This window comes from Phalaenopsis equestris, unplaced genomic scaffold (genome assembly GCF_001263595.1).
Source record: "Phalaenopsis equestris unplaced genomic scaffold, ASM126359v1 Scaffold000623, whole genome shotgun sequence".
Taxonomy (NCBI): Eukaryota; Viridiplantae; Streptophyta; class Magnoliopsida; order Asparagales; family Orchidaceae; genus Phalaenopsis; species Phalaenopsis equestris.
Window position 1 is genome coordinate 143,698 of NW_018165063.1, and position 27,812 is coordinate 171,509.

A 27,812-nucleotide genomic window follows, 5' to 3' on the forward strand; every position below is an offset into this window, starting at 1 on the left:
CCCCCTCCCTTCCTAAGGTCTTACCTTTGTTGTTTTTCTCTCCTCCCCTATGTATATATGTTGTCCTCTTAGGTCTAACCAGTTTTTCTTGTTGATTTTTTTTGTTCCATGTGATCTTCCCGGCGTTTTCCCTCACGCGAGGCTGTTTCCTTCGGCGGAGTGGTCCTGCAGCTTTATCCCGCCAAGATGGTGTGTATCTCCACTCGATCCCTCCTCCCGGCGTCACCCTCCATCGGTGTTGTCATCTCAACTCCATCCAACAGGTCATCGGCGCTCCTAGGTCCCTCCAGTGGCACGGACGAGCCGCCCTCTCCCTCCAGATTGCCGCACCGCCCTCTCCCTCCAGATTACCGCACCGCCCTCTTATGGCTCGTCTTTCCTCTGTCGTGCCTCCCAGCTACTCCACATCAAAGCGCCGTCGCTCCAAACCCCCTCTAGAGCTACCTCCCGTCGTGCTAACCTACTCCAGCGCCCTCCTCCGTCAGCCCCCAGGTCTATTATCTCCCAAAACTTCGGCTAGCAGTTGCCTGTTCCCTTAGCCCCACCTTCAGCGAATTTCCAGCAGCCTTCCTGGACGATCGCACTAGTTTCTCCACGCTATAGGACTGTATTTTTACTTCACGCTCATTCTAAGTCTGCAGATCCTATTTCTTTATTATTTATGATTTGTTTTGTTTTACTGTTTATGTGTTTGTGTATTCTTGTTTTGTTGTTTATGTGGCATTGTTGGAGAGGATTAGTCAATATACTCGTTTTAAAATTCAACAATAAAATGTTGCATTTGAATCTTGGATTGGGTTAACTCTGGAATAAGTTATTTTATGTTAATTGTTTTCAATTTTGAATTGTAATTTAGAAATTTGTGTATATTGAGAAAATTAATGTTTCTGTTAAGTTTTTTGCAAAAGAAAAGGATCGAGAAGATAGATATAAAATAATTTGTCCCAACAAAGATCCTACCATTTGGATGAGACATTAAATCTCTAATACAGTAAAAAAATAAATCCTAAGTCTAATATTTATAGAATTTTTCCATATTTAGAATATCATTAATATCTAATATTGTTAGTAAAGTTAAAAAATTATTTATACAATAATTTGTTTTAAGAAATTGAATGATGATTCTATTACTTAAGTCTTAAGATTATTTCATAAGATAATGCATAATAAAATATCTAGATATAAACTTTTGAGGCTTTTACATACAAAGCACCCAAAACATCCATATTTACCTATCGCACACCAAAGCTTTCATAATTACAAACATCATATAAAAAGTAACACTCACTATCACATTTTAATAGTCAAATTCATCTTTTCATCAATAGATAAAGTGTTGTGCGTGAAAAATGAAACTTAGGGTGTGAGATAGGTAAATCCATAAGAATTGGGTGCTATGCATGTAATTTTCCCTAAACTTTTACAGGGTATATTTTAGATTAACATATGTTTATAGAGGTTAATGATAATAAGTACATTGCAATGTTAAGTATTAAGAAAATTCTGCCATGTTGAAAAGAAGAGAAGACTAAAAAGTTATATTATGTGAGATATGGAGGCAAATGACAATGACTTGCACGGGAATACAGGAAAGATCTGACGAGATAATTATCCTTATGGGCCAAAAGAGGTTTTCCAACATATACAAAATGAGATTAATGTCTATACTAAGAGAAAAAATAAAAACTAAAAAGGGAGGCAAACAACAAATCAACAATACACCCAAGAATCCATACTTAATGTAGGAACCAATAAAATAAAAAACAAGTAAAAAAAAATCCATACATGATCAAGTAATCTCCACTACCCTATTATCTTAAAGAAAGAAGTAAGGTCGTGCACAAAATACTTAATTTATGATTTCATGACTGGGATTTCACCAAAATTTAGGTGCTTCAGCCGCTTCTCTTGATAAAATGCAAATTCCAAAGAATGTTTATGAGGCAAAACTCTTGAGCAGAAGAAAATTGTAATGAAATAAATTCAAACTTTGAGAAAAATGTTATGTCGAAAGTTTATGAACTTCCACCAAGATAAAATTGATCGGATGCAAATCGAGTATAGTATCAAAAATAAAACAATATGAGCACGAATAACTTTAAAACCTAACTAATTGGTCCAACCAGTCATATGGTATTGACTATAAGAAAATTCTCTCCCATTATTTAAAGTCAACACAATTCTAGTTTCACCCTTTCAAGTTGCAATTTTAGACTGGTCTCTAGATCAAATTTACAATACAAATGTTTTTCAAAATGAGGATGAGAAGGTAGACATTATGGACAAAGTAAACATGAAAATTTCATATGATTTGAATAATTAGAGAGACGTCAACAAAGTATACAGAAAGTATGTAGAGTCAAAAGCTATATATGACCTCAAATAATCCACTTATGTCTAGTCTGATATATTCTTTAAACTTTTTAAAAAGCCTAAGAGTACTCAGTATCAAACTGGTTAGATTCTTTTTATAAAATACTCACCATAAAAATTAACTAAAACGGTTTCTGGCAAGAGAAATTGAGAGAAAAATTAATAAAATTACTATACTTTATGGTATGGAATCGACATGAACAAAGCAAAATATTGTAATTTACCAAAGGAAGCATATTCTTTTTCTACTTCAAGATATGATAATGCTTTGATTAAGCTAGAAGAAATTTCAATGGACCTTTAAAAAGTTTGGGATCACCACCAAAAGCATGTCCTTTGAAAATGTAGGTACTCATCCTGATATTGGGTTCCATATTAGTGTTTTAAGCACATACATGAACAACCATAATAAATATTACATAATAGTTGTTCATCATATTCTAAAATATCTCAAGATGGCACAAGGAAAAAGCGAACCATACAAAAATTCATTTAAAAAAAAACAAGTGAAGGTTCCACATATGGTGATTGGATGCATGACTAAATATTCACCTCTAGTAATTATACTTATGTATTGGAAAATTATATTTGCATAGAGAAGTAAAAAAGTATATGGTCTCGGAAAGTGTGATGAAGTTACATGCAAAGCATTGGCTATGGAATATGGTTAAAAGGATTGTTAAGAAAATAAAAAATACCAAGTGGAGAAATCTTTAAAATTGCATTATGATAGCTATGCTAGCATAAATATAATAAAAATCATGTCCATCATGATAGGACTAAACACTTTGAGATAAATTGACATTTCATCACATTAAAAATTGAAAATTGACTAACCAATTAAATTATATTTCCTATAAACTCTCAGATTCCATATATCCTCACCAAGGCTTTAGTCAAAATAAATTTTGATAATGTGATAAAGTTGGACTTGATCAACGTATAAGACCTTGCATGAAGAGATGTTGAAATAATCATGAATCTGTAGCTAACACAATCCCATTCACACCAATCTAACAATCTAGCTATAAGGACAATAATTTCTATCCACAGCAACCCTGGACAATATCCTGGACAATAGCATTATCTCTTTTTTCTCCTCTTTTTTTTGAATGAGTGAAAAATCATAAAATATGTGGCTTGAATCCCAATACACCAATTCATTTCTATTGGGCGGTTAATTCTGGATTCTAGAATAAAACTGAATTTCAAATTGACTTGTTTTGTAAATAGTTATTTCTCGGCCTGTTTATGAATAGCTTTTCATCTTTTTTTACATAGAGCCAACGAATAAATCCAATCATAAAATTTCCCATTTTCTAATCTTCTCACTTCTCATTCTAATTATCAAAAAATATATAAAGGAGAAATCTGAACCATTAGAGTTCTTCTAGAAAGAGATGTGTATTTGCAATAGAAAATCTAAGCACGTTTCAGATTTAGCTGTTATGATTAAAGGTCTCAGATTTTCTTAATAACATGGATATATTTTTCAAAATGAAACAATAGAATATGCAACAGGAGAAGTAGAAGAAATAAAATTAGAACAATAACATCTTTCTTAAACGTTCAATTACATAAGTATGAATTTGAGAAACTAAAGCTAAATATGGAAAATAACAGCCACACACGTACACATACATGTTGGCGGTCAAGGGCTCTGCTAGGGTTTCGTCTGACGGCAATTCCCAGCGCTGAAACTATCGGACTCACTTCTTTTCTCCCCTGCTAAGCTGGCAAATCGTCTCTTCCAACCCGACGACTTCGCTTTGTTCGCATACCGAAGACGACAACGACGTCTCCGTTCGCACGTCGTTTCTTAATCGACGACGTGTCTTCGTTCACGGCCGACGAAGACGATCCTAAACGACGACAAACTGCTCGCTTTCGTCTTCCTGCTCGACTAGTTCGCACGTCGCAGACGGACGAGCCTTCCTGGCAGATTTCCTTTTCGTATCCTATTCTTATCGTGGCCCAACATCTCTCCTGACCGTGACATCTCGGGAGGGAGATGGCCTCGATGATCCGTTCCCATGCAAATGCTCTTGCCGGCGACTTGTCCTCTGCTAGTGCCCCTCCTCCAGATTCAGCGTCTGGTTTTGCTATCAGTAAGTCTTGCAATGTTCCAGAATCTTTCCGTGAGGCTTTTGAAGGTGGAAGTGATCACAATTTTATCAGAATGCTTGGAAAAAAAATGGGAAGCCTGCACTTATTCTCACAGAGACTGAAACCGGTACTCTCGCGTCCTCTTGGCGTTTTTCACTAGTGGGGAAATTCACTTATGGTCACCCAAAACTGGAGATCATTAGGAAGGAGTTTGATGCTATGAAACTATTGGACAATTGGAACATTGGCCTACTTGACGGTAGACATGTACTTATTCAGTTATCTCATGATGCAGATTACACTCGCATTTTCTCTCGTAAAACTATCAAGATTGACAATCATTTTATGAAGATTCTGAAGTGGACAGCCGGCTTTGATCCAAAAGCGGAGTCCGCTATTATTCCCGTTTGGATAAAGTTTCCGGGGTTAAAATTACATCTTTTCAACATGAAAATCCTCTACTCTTTAGCAACTGCTTACAATAAGCCTCTCAAGGTGGATAGTCCTACACTTGCTGTCACTAGACCCTCTGTGACTTGTGTGTTAGTGGAGAGAGATATTACTCAACCAGCTCCGGATGAAATATGGATTGATACTATTCAGAACGGGTATTGACAAAATGTTGAAATAGAACCACATCCTCCCTATTGCTCTCATTGTAATATGTTTGGACACAACTCTACTATTTGATATCGATTGCATCCTCATCTAAAGCCAAATATCACAAAAGAACAACCACCTATTATCCCTGTTGAGAAGATGCAACCTGATCCTCTTCCCAACACCGTTGTTCCTGAGGAAGAACAACTTACTACAGCTACAGATCTAGTTGTGCATATACCACCCACTGTTATTGAAGAAGACTCACTAACACGTCAAGACACACGAGAATGCTCCTTTGATCCAATAATAGATCAGCCGGTATAACAAGTAGTTGCTTCTAATGTCCAATAATCTGCATATTCCCAGCACACTTTAAACAAAGATCAAGTAAATCAATCTTCGGAATAAAAATGGCAGGTTTATTCCAGGAGGAAGAAGAAGAAGAATGGAGGCCGACTCCAGCTCGGGAACATATTGGATGATACATTGGTTACTACTGGATGATATATTGGTCACTACTGGAAATGACAATCATCTCACCAACTTATTAGCTTGCTCCTTTCCTAGAACCAGAGGTAGAGGCAAATCCAAATTGGGTGCTCTCTAGCCACCGGATACCTTGTATTTCAATAGTTTTAGGTTTTTTCTTTTTGTCTCTAATGTACTTTTCAATAATTTCTAATTTTGGAATCCCTTTTGGTTTTGGTGTTGGAAGGGAGCCATGTTTTGGGCCCTCCAACACATTGTATCAGCATCTTACTTTTTAGTTAATATATTAGCCTTTTGGGCTTAAAAAAAATGGAAAATAGCAACCATGGCGAATTTAACGCCTTGGTTGTAGCAAATCAATTTTGTAAATCATGCATGTCCCCAGAGAGCTAAGAAAAAAAAAAGTTTTTGAAACAAAAGTGATGACTACAACAAAAATTTGTACAATTGATATCTACCCCTCATGCATTAGTCTGAATTAGTGCATACGAATGAAAAAAATTTTAATTATCAGCATCTATCCGTAATACACAATAATGAGCAGTATCTCTTCATTTCCCTTCAGTGTAACATGCTTAGATCCTACCCATTGGCATTTAACACCTACAAATACGATAGGATGTGCCAAAAACAATGAAATCTAAATATTTGAGGTATGGATATATTATTACTAAATGAAATTTTTGTATATGAGAAGATCTCGTTCCCTGTCAGGGCTTTCAGTGCTCAATGTTGTAGACAATTCTTGTAATACTGCAATTTTCCAAACATAACGAAATAAGCATTATATGCTAAAGAAACAATAAAGCTTAATATTCAAAGAAGAAACTGCATTTCCATTGAACTGTAGAAATGTTACAGAAACAAGGTGAAGGCCAGAAAATCAAATAGAAAATTACGAGTTTTATCTTTCACAACACAGCAAAATAATGACATGAACAAAAAAAGATATTGAACAAGAATCAAAATTAATAGGAAGACCAAAAGACCTAAAGACCAAATATAACTTAAATAGCATCTGCAATACCAAAAAAATGTGAAGTTGTAAGATTAAATTTCTCCAAAACTTCATAACTCATAAGTAACAACACCTCTCTTCCAAAATATGAATTTTTGAATAACTAATCGAAGGAATTTTATTCATCCCGTCACTTTTCTTCTTTTGCTATTGAAGAACTGTGAGGGTCACTTTGAAAGGATGGTAGGAAACAAATCAAGGCGTGATTTTTCAAACTTTAAAATTATGGCATGAGATCTTCCAGGATAAATGAAAAGTCTTATTCGAACAAAAATTTTTCACTAACAAAATTATTGATCTATAGTACCTCAATCTACAGATCTTTGATATCCTGATAAACAAGCATCCTAAGTACATCATCTACCATGATATGAAAGGGAATGGGGAGCTCCTGTAGTTCTCATAGACTCTCACGAAGGGCCCATTCATTTTTCACTTAAAAAAATCTGACAAAGAAGTTTCTTAATGTTCTTTCATTAAAAGATCTAGTAATTTACTTTTGAAAGAAATACAACCATACACATCACCGATAAACCTGTCTATCCGAGCCAAAATCTCCAATGTTAGTTTAGCCCCACGCTTTCTGAAAATGACAATCAATCCAACAACAATCATCATGGCCCGACAAAAAAACTGAGAAACACAAACCTCGGTTAACTATAGAACATACTTTAATTCAGGCACAAGTAGAATTGAAGGCTAACATTCAAGTTCACCTCATAAATTGTGATATATCTAGGTGGAAACGAACAAGCTCGATCAAACCTATTAGAGAACTTAACCGCTATAGGACTCTAAAAATAGAAGAATTTCACGGAATTTGTAGACAAAAATTCAAAAAAAGGAGAAAAATTCAAATTTTGAAGGTTCAATTTGCTGGCGAAGCCTTGGGTGAATATGCGTGCTCATGCACCCATACAAGTGCATACAATACGCAGCTGCGTGCGCACGCAAGCTAGCATGCAGGAACAGTTTGCTAACCATTTTGTGAGTGCGAATGATTACACAAACTCTCCGGCCCGCAAAACTGCTAACCAACGTCCACGTGCACCCACACTTGAGCACCTGCACACACCTCCGCGTGTGCCAATGGCAAGCACAAGCGAGAACCCCGCTCCAGCAGAGCTCATGTGCATGACCGCAACCTCCTACCCGCACACACACGTGCACGCCACCGCACAAGTACACACCAGCGTACTCCACCTTAAACAGAGGAGCATCCATGAGGACCTATACTTTCACATGCGCCAAGTACACAATTATTGCCAAAAGTGGCAACAACGGCATAATCAAAGGTTTTTTCAGAAATATTTGTTCTGCTATTTTAGACATTCCGAACTAAATTTTGGCCTTTTTAGATCTCCACAGAGCATCCATGACAACTCAAATCTCTTGAAAGTAAGAAGTTTTGTAATATCTGAAATTATGTTAAATACTTCTCAATAATAATTGCATATTTCAGACGACAAAAGCGATGAAAATAGAGAACAATTATTGTATCACCAAAAAATAATATTCAGATCAAACACAAATCTTGATGCATATTTTATAAGAGATCTTCCAAATTCAAATTAATTATCATCCAAAATTTGATTTCCTCAAATTTATAATCAAACTAAGCATCTCGGTAAGAGGAACCCATATTTCAATCCAAAACCAATCAAGCTCTAATCAAGTCGTTGAAGCTGAATATTAATTGAATGGTCAAATGAACTCCAAATTTGTCATATTTATAGTTAAATTGAGTGTCTTGACGAAAGGAATCTAGCGAGCCTAAAATCGCTCAATTCTGAGATTATTAAAAAATTAAGGTCCTTCAAAAATCACCTAAGATCAACGGGGGTCAACATGAACCGTTCAATCAAGTGGTTAGGAAAGTTATGTGACAAAAAACCAAAGTGTCTCCTCAAAAAACTATAAATAGACTCCCTTCTTCACTTGGAGGGGCAGGAGAAGAAGAGAATGAGAAGTGAAATTCCAGAGTCTGAGCAGGAGAAAAGACCCAACAAGTAACCAACGACTTCCGTAGTCACCAACCACCATCGATCACTGGCCTTCATAGCCACCGATCATCGTCAACCACCACCCACAGTCGCCACTGACCGTCGATCATCGGGGCATTACTTGCAACTGTTATAATCAGACTACGATTGTTGTTGAATTTCCAAACACTTATATTTTTTAGCTATATAAAAAAAAATATAATTTTTAGTAGAAAATTGCAACCCTGTTCTCCCTGTCATTAGAGAAAAGCAACCCCTGTAATTGAAAACATATAGTGGATTACTTTTATTTGGTAAAGGCATGTAGTTTTTTCCCTTTCAAAGCTTTTCCCATGAAAAAAAATTTGGTGCCTCCCTTCACTATATTTTTTAATCTGTTATGTGTTGAATTTTCATACAATGCTAAGATGATAAATTATCACTCTAGCGTCATAAATTTTCTAACATTCAACAAGAATATTATTGCATTAACCTATTTAAAATTAATTTCCAATGTTAAATTATTTGTACTAAGTTAATTTAATAATACAATTCCCTAATTTATATTATTGTTCACATGATTAATGTCCTGCAACATATCAATTGACAATTCCACTAAGCAATATAAATTTTTTAAAACCAAATATATTAACAACATAATGATATGGATATATTTTGACAATAGATTAATAAAAATGGGTAAAGAGATAAAACAAACAGGAACACATATGTCCAAGATAACAATAGCAAGTCAAAATGCACATGCAAAGGATTAGACAAAAGAGGTTATAGTTTTAAGATCTAAAAATATAAATTTTTCATAAAGGTATACCTTACTTCTAAATCTCAACTTATACTATGGATAAAATGTTCAAGTAGATATATGTCGTTTCCCACGCTCGACTCTGCTAGGGTTTCGAGCCATGTCGAACCCTAGCAACCCTTACCGCAAGATCTTTTCGCCGGCGTCGAAGCCGACTTCGTCGTCCCTCTCCATCGTCGTCGTCTCTCCTCTCGCGTCTCGTAGTCTCTGTTCGAAGCAAACTGCGGCTTGCGTCGTCGTCTCTCCGACAGATTTCACATGTCGCATCTCGTCGTTCTGTATCTCACGGAAGATGGGAAGGTGTCGCAGCGCCAACGTCGTCGCCTTCCGCCAGAGGGTTCGCGGCTGCCTGCGTCTGTTGTGTCGATCGACAGCTTGCTGAAGAAATGACTTCTGGACGCTCCCACGCCGCCGCCCTCGCCCGTGCGCCACCCACGCCAGTGATAACCTCGTCTACGCCCCTCTTTTGAATAGGTTTCCGCAACGATACCACAACAATTTTGCTCTTGGCATTGAAACCGGATTTCTCAAAAAAGCTTTCCGTAAAAACGACAAACCTGCAATCTTTCTCACTGAGGCAGAGATCTCCACCTTTGCTGCGCCCTGCCGACTGTTCTTAGTAGGTAAGTTTATTTATGACAACCCTAAACTTGAGATAATTCGAAAGGACTTTGAGCAAATGAAGCTGAAAGGGGGTTGGAAGATCGGTAAATTGGATGGTCGTCACATTCTTATTCAATTATCAAATGACGAAGACTATACTCATTTGTTTGCGAGAAGAGTTCTTCGAATAGAAAACCAGGTGATGAAGGTTTTAAAATGAACGGTGGATTTTGACCCTCATACTGAACCTCCTACCATTCCTGTTTGGCTGTGCTTCCCAGGTTTGAAGATCCACCTTTTTGATCAAGAGCTTCTCTTCGCTTTAGCGATGGTATACGGTAAACCCCTCAAAGCTGACACGCCTACAGTGAATCTGACTCGGCCTTCAGAAGCCAGAATTTTGATAGAATGGGATATTACCTTACTTTTTCCGGGAGAAATATGGATTGGCACACAATATCAGAGATTTTGGCAGCAAGCAGAACTTGAACAAATATCACTTTATTGTACCCACTGCTCTATGTTTGGACATTCTCCTTCTCAATGTTATCAGTTGCATCCGAATTTAAAACATTCAAGTAAAAGCGCTTTTGGATCTGCCCCACCTCATACATGTCCCTCCACCGCTCCTGAGTGCATTTCACAGACTATTGAAACACCGGTTGACACGATGCCACCTCTCCCTCCCACTACCGGAGATAATACTGCCTCTGTTCTTCCGACTGATATATTGGCAGATGGTTTACTTGGGTCCGATAATTAGGATAGTGTTGAAGCTCCACATCTCCAGGATGCAACAGGTGTTGAAGAGACATGTTTACCATCTCTTCAGAATCAAAATATTATTACTGCTAGTCAGGAGCTGGGGGCTCATTCTCTCCTACATGGCCAACAATCTGTTGACCACACCGATCAGATGAGTCGGTCCTCAGATGAGGAATGTCAGGTATACACATCTAGAAAGAAAAAGAAGAATGGAGGCACACCCCAACTTGGGAACTTAATGGATATTGGGAACTTAATGGATGATACTCTAGTAACTTCGGGTAATGGAACGACACTCAGCAATTTGTTAGCTGTCTCCGCTCCTAGAACTAGAGATAGAGGCAAGACCAGGCTAGCTCGTGCATAGCAGCTTATTTCCTGCAAGTTTTGTTTTTTATTTTTTATTATTATTTTTTTTATCTATGTTTCATCCTTTTAGGATGCTAGTGTCTGATGTATCGTATGGGTAGGGTAACTTTTTTTTTTGGTCCTCTTATACAATCTCTATGTATCTTTTCAATGTCAATAAAATTAGCCCTTGGGCGTTTATAAAAAAAAAGTATGGTTCAAAAAAATCAACATACAGTATAAAATCAGGCAATTGAGACAAACTACAACATAAATATATGCACATTATACATCAAAACCTGATAATAAATGTTAATATTGCACAAGATAGATTATTAACACCTGAATTAACGAAATATTAGCACCTTAACATTATTGATGATGGAACTTCTTATATTCTGCTACACGGAGGGTTTAGCTTATTGTGATAAACTGCAACAATCTAATTTGCTAAGCCTGTAAAAGGAACATTACATGGTTCTGCATAATTAATACTGCTCACCTTATCTGCATTCTTATGAGATTCTTCAACAGCTTTTGTTAATTCTTGTACACGTTTCTCGTAAATATCGGGGCTCGATGACTTGACAGGATGAGCTGAATCCTCTTGAGGGGATCCTGCAGAAACATTCCTTGCTTTTGAGTACCTACGCAGCATAACATCGTTTATATGTGTTTGGAGGGCTACACAAATTTCCTCCCCCTGCAAAGTTTAATCAAAGACAGAACACTTCAAGAAAGATTCACCTCCAAAATTGAACAAGTCTAAAGGAATTGGACAAATAAATAAACATACATACATATATTTAATATATATATAAATGTATATATATATATATATATATATTAATTTAAAGGAATGGCCGAAGGCTATTTGACGAGCCCCGGCCATCCGTGTGCTAAATATGACCTGCTTTGTTTCAAATTGAAAAATATGAAGAACGCCAGCAACCCTCATCTTAAAGAAAACAGCTGCGTTGCTGCTACCAAATTGCATAATATCTCTAAGCTCTGAAGAGTGCAAGTACTCCTTTGGAACTGGACGAAAAAAATGGACCTACACAGCAATAAAAAGAAATTTATCCTGATCACAGTAGATATCAGAAGTGTTTGAGGCATTGTAACTAACCCCACGCTTATTTATGCCTAAATTAACACGACCAGGTAGAAGACCTATTGGATCATCTATCTTCCGCACGCTGAAGAAAACTGAGTTTCCATAAGGAAGACCATGAAGGACCCTAAGAAACTGCTGCCTTGCATCATCCTTCGACAAGTGCGCCTGCATGGATTAGAAAACAATGTAAGATGTGAATAATGAAAACTTAAAATTTTTCATGTTATCGCATTCGTTTCTAGCAAAATGTTGCTGAGCTGTTTCGTACAAATCAAAGACAAGTTACTCTCACAAGAGATGAACTACCTGCTCTACAAGTTTCGCCATGGTCATAAAAACATAGGTTTACAAATTTGTACTAAATAAGTCTTTTTGAAAAGAAAAGAACTAAGTAACAGCTGAGGCCTTAATGCTTGATATTAAATGAAATTTCATTAAACAGTACCAAACATTATGATGAATCTCAATTTGGCTATCATAGCTAAATAAATGTGTAGGCTTCCATCTACTCTCTGAGAAATGTTAAACAGATAGCGGATCACGAAAAGATGGATGATAATTAACATTTCATAATAGCACGTACACTAAGCGCCCCATTCTAAGGAAAATAAATTTTTTATTCAATTGCAGTGGGTGAATTATAAAGTTTTCAAGGATTATGTCAAAAAAAGTATATTGCCATCAAATATTTTATTGGAAAGTAGAAGAAAAAAAGAGCAACTTACGAGTCGACTAACTAAATCATGTTGATGAGAAGATAAATACAAGATAATTGTTTGTAAAATGATGCAATTTAAAACTTGATATTACTTCGAAAATAGCATTATCTAATGACAGAGTAGTTACCAACAAATTATAGCGAGAGAGAATCTCAAGTTCCCATTCTCTCTTTGCCCTCGTAATTGCAATTTGCCGTGGTAAAAATCTTTCAATCAGCGAAACCCACTCACTGTAAAGAAAGCCATTGTTTTAAAAGAAGTCCTGCATTAACAGATCATATATGGAAAAGGAGAAATGCTTGATAACAACTATTGAATGACAGATTTTACTTGGTACTCACACACATTTATCAGGATTATCAAGAAATCCAATTTCACATAAAATTTGAAGAGCAGATAATTGAGCAGCATCATCCCTGCCAACTGGATAATTTCCTAAAACATAGTCATGTTGCAACTGCGAAACAAAAAGAATGATATACTAAGCTAATTATCAAAAGAATTAGACCATCAAATCCAAAATGCTGAAGGGTATATGAAGTGCATTGTAGAGATTCTGAATTAACATACTTGAACATAGGACAGCTGCATAAACATAAGATCAGTAACAGCTTCATCTGACTCCCGAAATAACCTTTTCTTAAATGTAAGTTTACAATGCAAAATTTCCCCTTTACTACGGTCTTTGACTGCTTTAAATTCAGCCAACAAATCCCCGATATATTTGTTATCGTCCAACCCAAAGAATTCCTCTGCATAAGAGCTTAGTAAGTCAACTGCCTTCTTAAATCTTTATTTTAAAACATAAGGAATAGGTTTGAGGTGTGGAAATAAAAAATTAAGATCTGAAATATTACCATGACCAATGTCAGAAGATTTTGCGCCTTCTACAACCTTTCGACATTCAAACAAACTAAAAGTAGAATAGTTCAAAAGTTTGATTATGCTTGCAAGCTCCTGATTAAGATAATAGTCCATGAGCAACATACAATTCATACACGAAACAATTATAAAATTTATTTTCATAAAGAAAGCACAGTAATAATCAGAGAGAGAGAGAGAGTTTTGGGGTATAGTGGCAACAAATAAGCAATAACACAATGTAGAGGGGAAAGTAACCATGCTTTTCCGTCATGGAGTTTAGCAAATCAATATTAGCGGTGCAAAGGTTAGATCCATAAGTTATGGTAACACACGGCATCATTTCTTGTTGTTATCACCTTATAATTCAACTATTGTTCATGTTAAGAACTCCAAACTGAAATTGTAAAAGAGTAGCAACAAACAAAAAGCAACACAAGCCCATCTCATTTATAATATGGCCCATTTTAATTCAACTGCTTAGTGTAAACAAATGATGGAGAAAACAAAATCTCTATAAATGCAAGGTATCTAAGGGTCTCCCAAGGCATCTAAGGGTCTTCCCCAACTAACGAGCAAACATTAACGTTTGTTACAATCTTCTGGGAGTCTGAAACTAAAACGAACTAAAAATGCATGTCTCCCCTCTATTATTGAATGCTCCCAAAGTGATCCGTTGTCAGCTTAAACTAGATCTGAAGTGGGGGTAATCCGAACTCCTGCAGGGTGGCACCGGTGGTAAGATGTCGACCGTGATATCCTGAAATACCCTCTACATGCATGTCCCATGTCTGAAGTTAGTGTCTCAGTCGTAGCATACATTCGTCACCAAAACTAGTCTCACCAATATTGCTCTACTGGCAAGGGCTCCTGTGATCTCGAGGACCACCAAAGGAAGTAGAATGATGTGCTTCCCATCATTGGTGAAGGAATGTGTTTATGATTCCCTCATGTTGAGTCCTTCGATCAAACTGTCATGGTCTCCCCAACAAAAAGTGACCAACAATCACAGGAACCACGTCACACCATACATGATCCTGTATGTAACGCCCATTTTCAGTTACCCGAGAGAAGAAACGAAGGAAAGAATGAGGAGAAATGACGAATCGATAACCGAAGAAGTGAGGAGACAAGAAACCGAATAGAGGGGAGAGGAAGTGAGGAGTCGGAAATGAAGGGATTTCTTCATACTATAAATTGAAGAGTGGGGAGACAAGGGAAATCATCAGATCGACTTACATGGAGAGTTGAACGACGAGCACGAGAGACGACAGGCGCAAGTTAGGGCTTCCCCATACTTTGATTGAAATTGAGGGCGGCGTCAGTGGCTGACAACATCTCTATCGAGCAAAGGAGAAGGCAGTATCGATACCATGCAGAGAAGAAGAGGAAGACATAAGGCTCATGCAAGAGAGCAGAAGCCGAGCTCTGGATCAGAGGTCGCTTTGCGTGCTGAGGGAAGAAATTTTCTCACATGGACTAGGGCTCGACTGAGATAAGCTTTAATAGATATTAAAATAAATATATATATATATATATATATATTAAATAGGTCAAAAGCTTATATACGCAATAGATATTAAAATAAATATATATATATATATATATATATTAAATTGGTCAAAAGCTTATATGCGAGCTCCCTGACCAACCTTATATGCCTAAGAATTTCATCTGACACAAGCGGGATCAAACCTGTGACCCCAGGGGCTATTTGAATTTTCATAAATATATATATAAGTAGTAGAATGATGATATACTATGCTCGCGCTCCGCTCTGCTAGGGTTTCGCCTCACGGCGAACCTTAGTGTCTGCTACACGATTTCTCGCGTCGTATATCGTCTTCGTCGTCGACGTTTGGTGCTCATGTCATCGCGTTGTCGCATTTCTGGCGGCAGAATTGTGCTTCGCGTTCGTCGAGTCGTCTCACCGTGCTGCGGTCTGGCGGCAGAGCTGTTCGTGCTTCGTGTTCGTGTGGGCCTTGCGCTCTAGCGTCAGCTTGACAGCTGAGCCGGGTCTCAGCTCGACACTGCTCTGCTCGACAGCTGAGCAAGGTCTAAGTCAGCCGTCTGTTGCTTCCTTGTAGTGTCTTGACTGCCTTACTTCATGGCAGCTTTTCATTCCTCTCTTGGGACTGAACCTACTTCGGAGGTGGGCAAACTCTCCTATGCTACAGTGGTTCACAAACATAGCTCCCCTTTAAACCTCGTCGATAGTGCTGTATTCCCGCAGATTTACCATGATTTTGTTGCAGGAAATGACGATTGCAATCTAATAAAAAAAGTTGAGCAAAAAAGCATGAAAATGGCGGGCAAACCAGCAATTTTATTCTCTGACGCTGAAATTTTAACTCATGCAGTAAAATACAAATTTACTAGTTGGAAAGTTCCAATTAGATTGCCCTAAGATGGAGATCATCAGGAAATATTTTGAAGATTTCAAACTGATTGGGGATTGAAAGGTGGGTCATTTCGACGGAAGACATGTTATGATACAGCTGAGCATAAAAGATGATTATACGAGGATTTTTTCAAAGAAATTCATCACAATTAAGAGCAACCATATGAAATTGCTCAAACGGACCCCTAATTTTGATGTCAGTTAAGAACCGTCAATTGCACCTATCTGGTTCTCATTACCTGAACTCAAGCTTCATTTCTTTGACCTACCTACCTTATATGCAATTGAGACTATCCTTGGAAAACTTTTGCAGGTAGACACACCTATAGTTCCAGTTCATTTTCCTGGGCTCTCTATTGCAAGGATTTTGATACACTTCATTTTCCTGGGCTCTCTATTGCAAGGATTTTGATTGAACGAGATATTACACTACCAGATATAGAAGAAGTCTGGCTTGGATCTGCTCATAATGGTTATTGGCAAAAAATCATTATGAAACAAATTACTACTGCAGGCACTGCAAGATGTTTAGACACCTGCAGGAGAAATATTTTAGATTGCATCCACAGTTGAGAACCAATAGTTAAAAATAAGAACACACTATTAGGGCACCCCATGTGTCTAAACGCACTCCTAACAAACCTGATGACAGCCAACCTGAAGAGGGAATCACCACAAGATAGTTGGTATCTACCCCTGGGATCCCTTCTTCTGACCATACTACAACGGATAATGTTCGAACTGAAAATTAGGATAGTCTCGCAGCTCCAATTCAGGAAGCGTCAGGTGCAGAGGTAACAATTCACACTTCACATAAACTGAAACCTATCGTGGTGACAACGACTGTCTTTCCTCTTACTGCGGTTCTAACACCAAATCAGATCGAGGATTGCATGAGTCAGTCTCAGATGAAGAATGACAGGTTTACACTTCTCGGCAGAAGAAGAAAGACTGGAGGCACACTCCAACTTGCAAATTTAATGGATGATACTCTGATTAGTTACAGCAATGACACGACTCTTCAAAGTTTGTTATCTGGCTCCGCTCCTAAAACTAGAGGAAGGGGCAAGACTAAACTGGCTCATCCCTAGCTACTTGTTTTCTGTATGTTTTAAATTTATTTTATATTTTATTGAGTTTATCTGTATCTTTTAGTTGGGGTATTACTGTACTTGTATCATATGGGTAGGGTCTTTTTTGGGCTCTTCTCATACAACCTTTATGTACTCTTTTTATTTCAAAAAATCAGCCCTCGGGCTTTTCAAAAAAAAAAAAAGTAGAAGGATATAAAGTGAAGTATGAAAATTTTCTGATTAATGTGATGTTAATATTTAATTAAAATAACAATTTATTTTTAAGTTTTGTAATGTGAACACCATATTTACGTTAGGTTTCCACTTTAAAAGAGTCAACATCAGAGCAAATCTTATTGAATTAAGCATTATTAGGGTGAGTACTCGTTTTTTTAATCTATAGTTATAATTTGTTTCTTCATAACTATTTTGTAGTTAATGACATTTGCACATATTTTATTCCGATTGAAATATTTTTTCTTATCGATCATATTGTTATCAATAGTTGTAGTCATTTACTCTCATACATTTGATGTATGTTTTATATAGTATTATGAATTGAATGCGATGAATGATATATGTATGTTGATTGTTGTATGTGTATGACTGACTTTAATAGAGTTACCTCTTAATGGTACTAGTGTGGAAACACTAACGTACTCGTGCACGTATATGAAAAAAATATTGATATTGATGTCTTAATTCACAATTTTAGATGTTGCTTCTCTGATAGTTGTACAGATATATAACAATATTAATATGTTATTAATATAGTAAAATTCTTTAAATAACATCAAATATTTATTTTTTTTTATTAAAAGTTTGACTGACATACATATTACTTATTTTTATCTTGTATTACTGTGATTTATAAGTATGAATATTCACTAGCATTGTTTAGTTTGCTGTTATTTTAAAATTAACATTTCAGATTCAATTAAGTGATTTAAAAGATAAACGATAGAAAAGAGAATGTATATAGAAGATGCGAATAACCAGTAACGAGGTAATTTTAAATATATTACTTTACTTCATTTTGATTAGTGACTCTTTCATCTTTTAAATTCTAGACAAATATATAAAATTTAGTTCTCACCATACGACCGTCAATTCTCGTCCCACGGACTAGGTCGTAACACTATAGTTAGCTCCCGATTGAAAACTCCATTAGGAACCTCCAGTCAATGATGCCTCCATTCTCTTGCTTCAGCCAAGTCCGAGAATATGACTGAGAGTGACTATGAGTCACGAGATCCGATTTCTCTACCATCTACTTAGAAGTCACATTCCTACTGCTCCCCATGGATGATGAGACTGCATACGTTTTTGTTCACCATGCAGCGGATGTAGAATATGTTGTGACGAAGCCACTATGAATCTGTTGTGACGAAGCCACTATGAATCTGTTGTATCCTCAGACTATGACCCGTCGCACCACAAGTGCCTCTCCTTCATCTAGTAACAGATGATACCTCTCCTTATTCTTCAGCTTTCTCCTCATCGCTAACCTCCTATATGGCGCCCTGTTCGGTAAATAACACGACTCAACTTATCGGGTAGCTAGAGACAATAAGCCCAAATTCGTGGTATCTGAAGCATTTTCTAACGGGAACTACAATATGCGTGCTACTCTTCTCAAGTTTCTTCATACAAGGGTTGGCTATATCTTTATCCGATCCATCTTTCTCAACTCCCTGAGGCGTGCTTCTGCAGGTATCACCAACTGTAGATAGTTGCCTGACTGGTGGTGATTATGTGCTTTGTTTCTACTATATTTTCACTTTCAATGCTAACATCTAGATATCCCCAAGTGATCAATAAGGCTGCAGTTATAGTGCTTTGCTACTAGCGGGCTTCAAGCCCCTTATGTACCGGGCTACAGAATGCTTCAGGTCGGTCAGCTCGCATTTCATCGATAAGTGGTCGAGCTGAAAGGTGATGTCACGACTCGCCCGGAGCTTGTAATTAACCAAGATGAGAACAGACAATCGAACGACGAGAATTAAGTTTTTTATATTCATTTACTATTTAACAATAGAAAGTCACTAAGCAATTCAAATTAAAACGCTAAAATTAAATTTATCTTGTTACTAGTTGCTCGCATCTTTTATAAACATTTTTTTTTCTAACGCTCGTTTTTTAATCACTTAATTAAATCTGAAAAAAGTTAGTTTCAAACTACTGTGAGCTAAACAATCTAGTGAATATTTATATTTCTGAACTCCAATAATACATAAAAAAAGAAAATAAAATGCATCTTAGAAATTTTTAATAAATCAATACTAACATTTGTGATGTTATTAATAAACCATACTATATCAATAGCATACCAGTATTATTAAATATCTACACGACCATCACATAAGCACCATCTAAAAAATTTGTACCAATTAAAGTACTCCAATATTAATATCCTTTTTTCATATATGTGCACAGGTAACTTAGCATTCTCCCACTAATACCATAAAGGGGTGACTTTATCATGGTCAATCATGCACATACAAATATATAATTAAAATAATAATTTTTAATAATAAATATTTTATTTTCATTTGCATAAAAGTCAATATCTTTATACAAGATTCAATATCTACAATAATTTAAAAAAAACTGAACACAGATCATTCATACAAAATGAACAAAATCTCTTAGAATCCTAAATCATGGGTATGTAGTACCATAACAATAACAGTAAATGCAATTAGTCAAGAAGAAACAAAATATTACCATAGTATTAGAATATGAGTACACACATCGATGTCTATTAAATTGTTATTTGATTTGTCATAATGTCGACGCTTCTAAAATGGAACGCCTAAAAAAACATGGTATTCATATGAAAATTTAATTTTTTTTATTATGTTATTAAAATTTAATAATTTAAATTATTTTAATTAGCTAAAAAATTATTATTTTACTTAATATAATCTTATTTATTTTTTTATTCAATATATATGTGTGTGTGTGTTTAATTATATTATTAAATCAATATAATAGACTATTATCATATACCCTTGTCGAGCCCTAAACATGTGCAAACTGCGATTCCACCTCCTCGGATTGACCTCTTGCACGAACGCGCGAATGTTGTCACCGCCTTCTTACTCCCTTTTTTTCTCCTTTAGTCACTCAACATCGAGTGATCATTGCACAAAGGATCTTTGTCCATAGTGAAGATGAAGTCTCATTTCGCCGCTAGGGTTGGCCAACCTCTTCATCCTTAAATTTCTTCTTCTCCTCCTTCAGTTTCTCTCTCTGCACGTGGCTCATCATCTACCTTCGCACCAAATGCCAGCTCAAAGCTCGATAACGCCACAAGAGCAACTTTTCCTTAATCAGCCAGGAACCAGCTGCTCCACCTTTGCACCAAAAATTGCTTGACCCTACAGGTAAATCACTTGTGATGTTTTATAGAGTGAAATTTACCTTCTTGGCTTCCCGACTCTTTCTCTTCATCTCCCATTTCTTCGACTACCTGACCCTCTTGACTCGCCTCCCCCTCTTCGGCTTCCCGACTGTTCGATAGGGTTGGCCAACCTCTTCATCCTTAAATTTCTTCTTCTCCTCCTTCAGTTTCTCTCTCTGCACGTGGCTCATCATCTACCTTCGCACCAAATGCCAGCTCAAAGCTCGATAACGCCACAAGAGCAACTTTTCCTTAATCAGCCAGGAACCAGCTGCTCCACCTTTGCACCAAAAATTGCTTGACCCTACAGGTAAATCACTTGTGATGTTTTATAGAGTGAAATTTACCTTCTTGGCTTCCCGACTCTTTCTCTAAACTGGAAGTTACATGTGAACTCCTCCACGGAAAGGCTTCGTTGTTGTGGATTGTGGAGTTTCAGAAACATGACTTGGCGATAATGAGATGGAAGATATTTCTTCTACATGGCTTTCTTCATCTTCTTCCACTTAGTAATCTTATCGCTATCTTCTCTTTTTCCTCCATCTTTGCAAGTTCTCACACCACAAAAAGGAACTCTTCTTCAACTTGATAGCAGCTAATTTGACCCGTCTATTCTCTGACATATCTTTATACTCGAAGATCCGTTCAACAGATTGTAGCAAATCAATATATTCTTTTGAATTCAACCTCCCTCAAATTCTAGTGGATCTACCTTGATTCTGTAGTCTCTGTGTCCTCCAAATGGTGTCTTCTCTATAGGCCTCCTCTAAAACTGGATTTTACAGTTTGTGTCCTCCAACTGATGTCTTCACTCTTTATGCCTCATCTGATACTTGATTCTGAAACGTTGTGATCTTTCAACTTCATCACTGACATCTTCCTTATGGAAGGGGTTAAAATTTTCATGTCTTTCTCCTCTTTGGCTTTCCCTCTCACCATCAAGGGTAAATCCCACCTACGTGTCATCCCCAATGTGTATCAATCTCTACTAAAGTAGGTGGATCTCTCGTTGTATCTCTTCCCGAGTAGGCTCGGGTAGTTATCTCCATAGTGGCAGTCAAGGGTTTAAAGTTGGGAGATGCAAGAGGGTGTAGGAGACTAATTGACGATGTCAAAAAATTAATTTGGGTAACTGATTTTGAAAATAAGCAAAGAAAAATTAAGCTAAGGTCGAAATGTGTCTAAGGTTAAGAATAGGAAAGAGAATTTTTTGTAGGGGAAAAACGCGGATGCCACAGAAAACCTAGTATATGACTAGGGTTAGGCTAGCTATGAAGAAGCAAATGATACCTGAGTTAACCCAAGACATGATTTTGCTTCAGCAAATAATTTTGTAATTGTTAATACTTTATTAAGAAAAGAGATGGACATATTATTACTTATAAAAAATGGATCTAATAAAACACATTGATTATTTTCTTATGAGGAAAAAAGATCGTCGAGAATGTAAAGATTATAAGGTCATTCCAAGTCAAAATTTAAGTACACAACATCTATTACTAGTTTTGAATTTTAAGATGAAGAGTTGTAAGATAAAAAATACTATAAATCATTGTCATAAAATTATACAAGCACCAAAATAACACAAATAAAATTATTTTTATGAGTAAACTTCAACATTTCAAGATTTGGGATGTTAATGAAGAAGCAAATTTTATCTGAGATAAAATAACAAACACTATTAAACAAGTGAGAAAATATCTACTTGGAAAATCAAAAAAAAATTTACAAATAAAAAAAGTTGGTGGTGGACTAATAATGTACAATAAAATATAAAATATAAGTTGTGTTATAAAAATTGACTTAAATCTAAAAGTTTGGAGAATTAAGAAAAATATAAGGTGACTTACAGCGAGTCCAAGAGAATAATTTGTGATGCTAGAAATTATGTTTGTAGTGATCTTAATAACATATTAGATATTAAAGCGGGTGAAAAAACATATGTATAAACTAGTCAAACAAAGAGAAATGAAAAGTAAGGATTTCACTCAAGTAAAGTATTTTAAAGATGAAAATCAAAAAGTGTTTTTCTAAGAAGAAGATATTCAATATAGATGAGTGAGCTATTTTGAAAAACTTTTCAATGAAGTTTCTGAAAATACGATCGAACTTAGTGATCTTAATATCGTTAATAATAATCAAATATTTTTATTTTTATCATTGCATTAGTAAAAAATAAGTTGATGAGGCTCTGAAGAGAACCAATGATGGAAGATCAGTAGGATCTGATGATATCCCAATTGAAGTGTGAAAATATTTAGGATATTTGAGAGTTCTTGGCTTAATAAACTCTTTAATACTACTTTAAAAGTAAAAAGATGGCTAAAGAGTGGAGGATGAGTACTTTGGTCCCCATTTTTAAAAATAAAAGGGATGCACAAAAGTGTGCAAATCATAAAGAAATTAAGTTGAGGTGTCATACTTTCAAATTATCAGAGAAGGTAATAGAACATAGAATGAGACGTGATAAAGAGATTTCTCATAATCAGTTTGGATTTATGTCGGGTGGGTCTAATATGAAAGTTATACATTTATTGAGAGGTTTGATAAAGAAGTACAAAGAGAATAAGAAGGATGTACATATGATTTTTATTTATTTAGAAAAATCTTAAGAAAAGTTTCCAAAAGATATCATTTGGAGAGTTCACGAGAAGAAAGGTTTTCTTTGAAATCTGGGAAAAAACCTCATCGTGAAGTTCAGAAGTCTTTAAGATTTATTTATAAAGCTTTGAAATAAGTTCAATTCTCTCATCCAAGCTAAGTTAATTTGTCTGATGAATTAAGACATATTTTAAAATCATTTACCAGATTTTAACGGAACGATTCACAAGATCACCGTTAATCTTAAGGAAGTTGGAATAGGATCCTGCCCATACAAAAGTTAGGATATACCATCAGAAACAAAGACAAAAACGACTAGTAAAAATAAATACTTAAATTACTTAGATTGACACTAATATGATGAATACAATGCATTAATTGCAAAAGAAATTGAGAAATAGCTTATTAAGCTATGCTTTTGTTACAAGATAAATCTACTACATTTTGAGATCCCTACTTGAGATACAAAATATTAAAAAAATCTAAAATAGCATAATTTCTTGACTTTTTAGATCCGGTTGGGAGAGTTGATGTTTTAGATTTGAATTATGTTAAGAAAGGCAAAGGTAGACCTAAAATACTTGGGCATATTGTATAAAAAATGATCTTATTCTATTATAACTAAATGAAAATATGACACTCAATAGGTGCAATGGAGAAAAAGAATTCATGTAGCCAACCCCACTTAGTGGGATAAAGCTCATTGTTGTTGTTGTTGTTGTTGTTGTTGTCGTTGTCGTCGTCATCGTAAAAAAAAAAAATTAATGCATCTCTTCAACAAAACCAACATTTCATGAAATCATATTTCTTCAAAAATAAAAAATAGCTTAATATACCAAAAAAGCAATTATTTTTGGAATTATGCTCTTAAATAAAACAATAACTATTCGAAAGAAAATGATACCATCTTGCCAACAAAAAAATGACATCCTCAGACAATTTATACGCAAACTATTTTAAAGAAAATTATGCAAGAAAGACATAGCAAGTAAAAACATTAAAAAAGATATAACAAACAAGTACCTGCACTGCATCACCAACTGTGGTGGTCATGTCATATGTTATTTCTTCAAAAGTTTCATCCAGAAAGAATACTATTGTTGTGAGCTTTTTACCAATCAATAGAGCTTCAATCTCTTCACGCGTGGGTATTGTCATTCTTGGCCCAGACTTCACTGATCGTTTTAAGGAATTCAATGTGTTCAATGCAAGGACTTGAACTTCAGGATCCGTGTTGGCACCATGAACCACATTATGAACATACTCAGATAAATATGCCCCAATATCCTTACTCGGAGGCATTGCAGAAGAAAATAAATACATGAGTTCCCATGCCTTTATTAAATAGGTCCTACAGAATAAAAACGATAACGTGAATGAAATGAAATGACCAACTGAAACATTAGCGCATTGCGATCTCCTTGCATTATCTGAAAAAGTACCTATCAGGATTATTGCGAGTTTGCTTTGAAATCTGGGCAAATACCTCATCACGGAGTTCAGAACGCTTTAAGATTTGTTTATAAAGCTTTGAAATTAGTTCAATTCTCTCATCCAAGCTCAATAAAATTAATTTGTCTGATGATTCAACGCCCATATATTTTAAAATCATTTGGAAGATTTTAACGGATCGATTCACAAGATCACCGTTAATCTTAAGCAAGGAAGTTGGAATAGGATCCTGCTCATGCAAAAGTTAGGATATACCATCAGAAACAAAGACCAAAACGACTAGTTAGAAAAAATATTTTATTTATTTAGATTGACACTAATATGATGAATACAATGCATTAATTGCCAAAGAAATAGAGAAATAGTTGATTAAGATATGCCTCTGATACAAGATAAATCTGCTACATTTTGAGATCACTAAGTGAGATACAAAACACAATAAAAATTCTAAAATATCATAATTTCTTGGATTTTTAGATCCATGATAACTGGATGAAAGATGCAAGCAATAAATTAGCATAAGATAAAATAGCTCATCAACTATTAATATTGAGGAAACAAGTTAAGTAACTACCTTCTGGAAGCATAACATATCCTCCAATGTAAACTTCTCATTAACTGCAGGACCTACAGATTTTTTTGAGAAAAACACACGCTTGCTAGAAGCATTCATTTGTTTCTGCATAGCTCGCAAGAAATTATCAACCTGCAAAAGAAGGTTTGAGGAAGGAAAAGGTTAATGAGTAAAGATTAAAAATAAACTTTATCAAAAATAAATTATCTTATAAAAGTGGGCCTATTTAATGTTTAAGCATCAATGCACTAATTTAGGTGAAACAAGCCCAACGAGCGTTCTTGAAGAGCAAGCATGAATAGAAAATTAACAATCAGCAAAATTACTCTAGATCAATTTAAAGTGCTTTTTGGTAAATATTCTCTTAAATCTTTTGAACATTAGTCATTGATTAAATACTTGGTAAAATCATGTTAAGATTGATGCCTACAACCACCTATAAGAGAGAGTTGCTTGGTTAGTTCTGGTCATTTAGTAAAAGATGTCTGTAAGTTCATTGAATGACTGAAATAAACTATACAATCAACGTTCAAAAATGCTGTGCTGGATAACTATTGGTATATTTGCATTGATATGTTGTGTTGTGTTGTCAAGTAAATAAATGCTCAGTAAAATCATGTTAAGATTGGTGTTTATAGTGCTGTAAGAGTTGTGATTATTTTCTAGAAGATTATTATGACACTAGAGCGAGTTGATTGAATACCAAAAAAATATTTCTATAAATTATATATAATTATACTACAATATTCAAATTTAAAATAGTACACATATAATTACATTAACTAAATCTATAAAGGTGGTTTCTAGAAATTTCTTGAACCAATGTTCTATTAAAGAATCTATCTTTTGACTTTTATTCAGTAATTTTTTTCAGTAGTTTTTTTCATAATTGTTGAACCAAACAACCTATAAACTACTACTATTCAAAAAAAAAAAACATAGGCCACAGAAAGTGATGTCATGGAGCTTACATAAGAACTCACGAATATTGTATTTTTTGGGGAAAAATTAAGTCAGAAAATAGTATTAGGTTTAAGCCATAAATTCTACAACACGACAGTAAATGATTTATATTCATAATAAACCAAATTTCAAAAGAATATTTATAAATTTATATAAAACAATCAATACAAAGAAATATAGAAGAAGCAAAAAAATACACAATTGCAACGTTTTTTCACATTTTTCTTAGCTAAAACGGTGAGAATTACATTTTTCATCAATTAGACTTAAGTTGCTTCTGTTTTATTTTTTTTTTTTTTCTTTTTTTTTTTTTTCTTGCTTTTTTTTTTGTTTAGATTTCTTTTTGCATAAAAAAAAGCATTTCTGAGGGTCTGCTTGTTTCAAGCTTTACTGAAAAAAAAAAAATAGAGAACATAATAGAAAATAAAAATTAGAAATAAGAATAACCATCTGATTAACATAATCCCATTTTATTGCTGATAATCACAAGTAAATCTTATTAGAACATAATTATTATACCTTACCATCATAGTCGCTGACTAATAAACATTAGTTCATCAATAATTTGATTAATTAAATATATCTATTAGTCAAATCAAACATTTTTTTTATTTATACACCTCATTTATTAGCAATAATAAATGATTAATTATAAAAAACAATGGCTAATTAATTGACAATTCCTCATAAACCTTAATCAAATGATTTAAAATCCCAAATCTCTAGTGAATTTAACTAAATCGTTATTTATTAGTTAAATTAATCATTAAATTAATCACTTAATAATAAAGAATTAATTACCATAAAAATTACTAAAAAAACATGTGGACTTAATAAATCAAAATTAATACTAAATAAGAATAAATAACTCATTAATTTTCAAATAAATTAATTAATTATCTTCAACTTAATTACCATAATTCAAACTATTAAAATTTAACCATCTTAATAAAAATCTATTGAATTGTCTGGGTAAATAGTTAATAATTAATTAATCAAGATAGGTAATCAAATTGCTATAAGTGTTTTTAGATCATGGACTATTGCAATTCTTGATAACTCACCCAACAACTTTAGTTTTGGATAGCATTACGTTAGTTATATAAACCTTTTTTGTAATTTGTTGCCATGATGTAAAATTGGATAGCATTAGGTCGAGAACCGAGGATGCCTTGTAGTTAACAACAAATTCTAAAATAATAGAAATTAATTTTCTTTCTTATCCCACATAAAATTTGTTTCTTCATGAACATCCCAAATCTTAAAATCTTAAAATTTACTCAAAAAAATAATTTTATTTATTTCTTTTAGGTGTCTTCATTTAATTCTATGACAATGATTCCTAGTATTTTTTATCTTACAACTTTTCATCTTAAAATCCAGAACTAATAATCAATATTGAATACTTAAATCCTCACTTGGAATGACCTTACAATCTTCACATTCTCAACGATTTCTTCTTCTCATAAGAAAATAATCAATTTGTATTTTATTAAATCTGTTCTTATAAGTAATAATATGTTTATCTCTTTTTT

General features: G+C 34.8%; 1 protein-coding gene across 4 annotated transcripts in view; it reads right to left on the reverse strand.

Annotated features, from left to right (window-relative positions):
• The window catches only part of LOC110029992 (kinesin-like protein KIN-14I), a 71,303-nt gene that overhangs the window by 20,711 nt on the left and 22,780 nt on the right, over nt 1-27,812 (reverse strand). For all 4 annotated transcript variants that reach the window (XM_020732520.1, XM_020732519.1, XM_020732518.1 and 1 more), the window contains 10 exons: nt 25,315-25,446; nt 24,731-24,969; nt 24,312-24,639; nt 13,804-13,903; nt 13,517-13,698; nt 13,288-13,403; nt 13,074-13,176; nt 12,240-12,392; nt 12,021-12,167; nt 11,613-11,813 (listed from right to left, as the gene is read on the reverse strand). In XM_020732520.1, the coding sequence (XP_020588179.1) occupies nt 11,613-11,813; nt 12,021-12,167; nt 12,240-12,392; nt 13,074-13,176; nt 13,288-13,403; nt 13,517-13,698; nt 13,804-13,903; nt 24,312-24,639; nt 24,731-24,969; nt 25,315-25,446 (1,701 nt within the window). The remainder of the gene's footprint in view (nt 1-11,612; nt 11,814-12,020; nt 12,168-12,239; nt 12,393-13,073; nt 13,177-13,287; nt 13,404-13,516; nt 13,699-13,803; nt 13,904-24,311; nt 24,640-24,730; nt 24,970-25,314; nt 25,447-27,812) is intronic.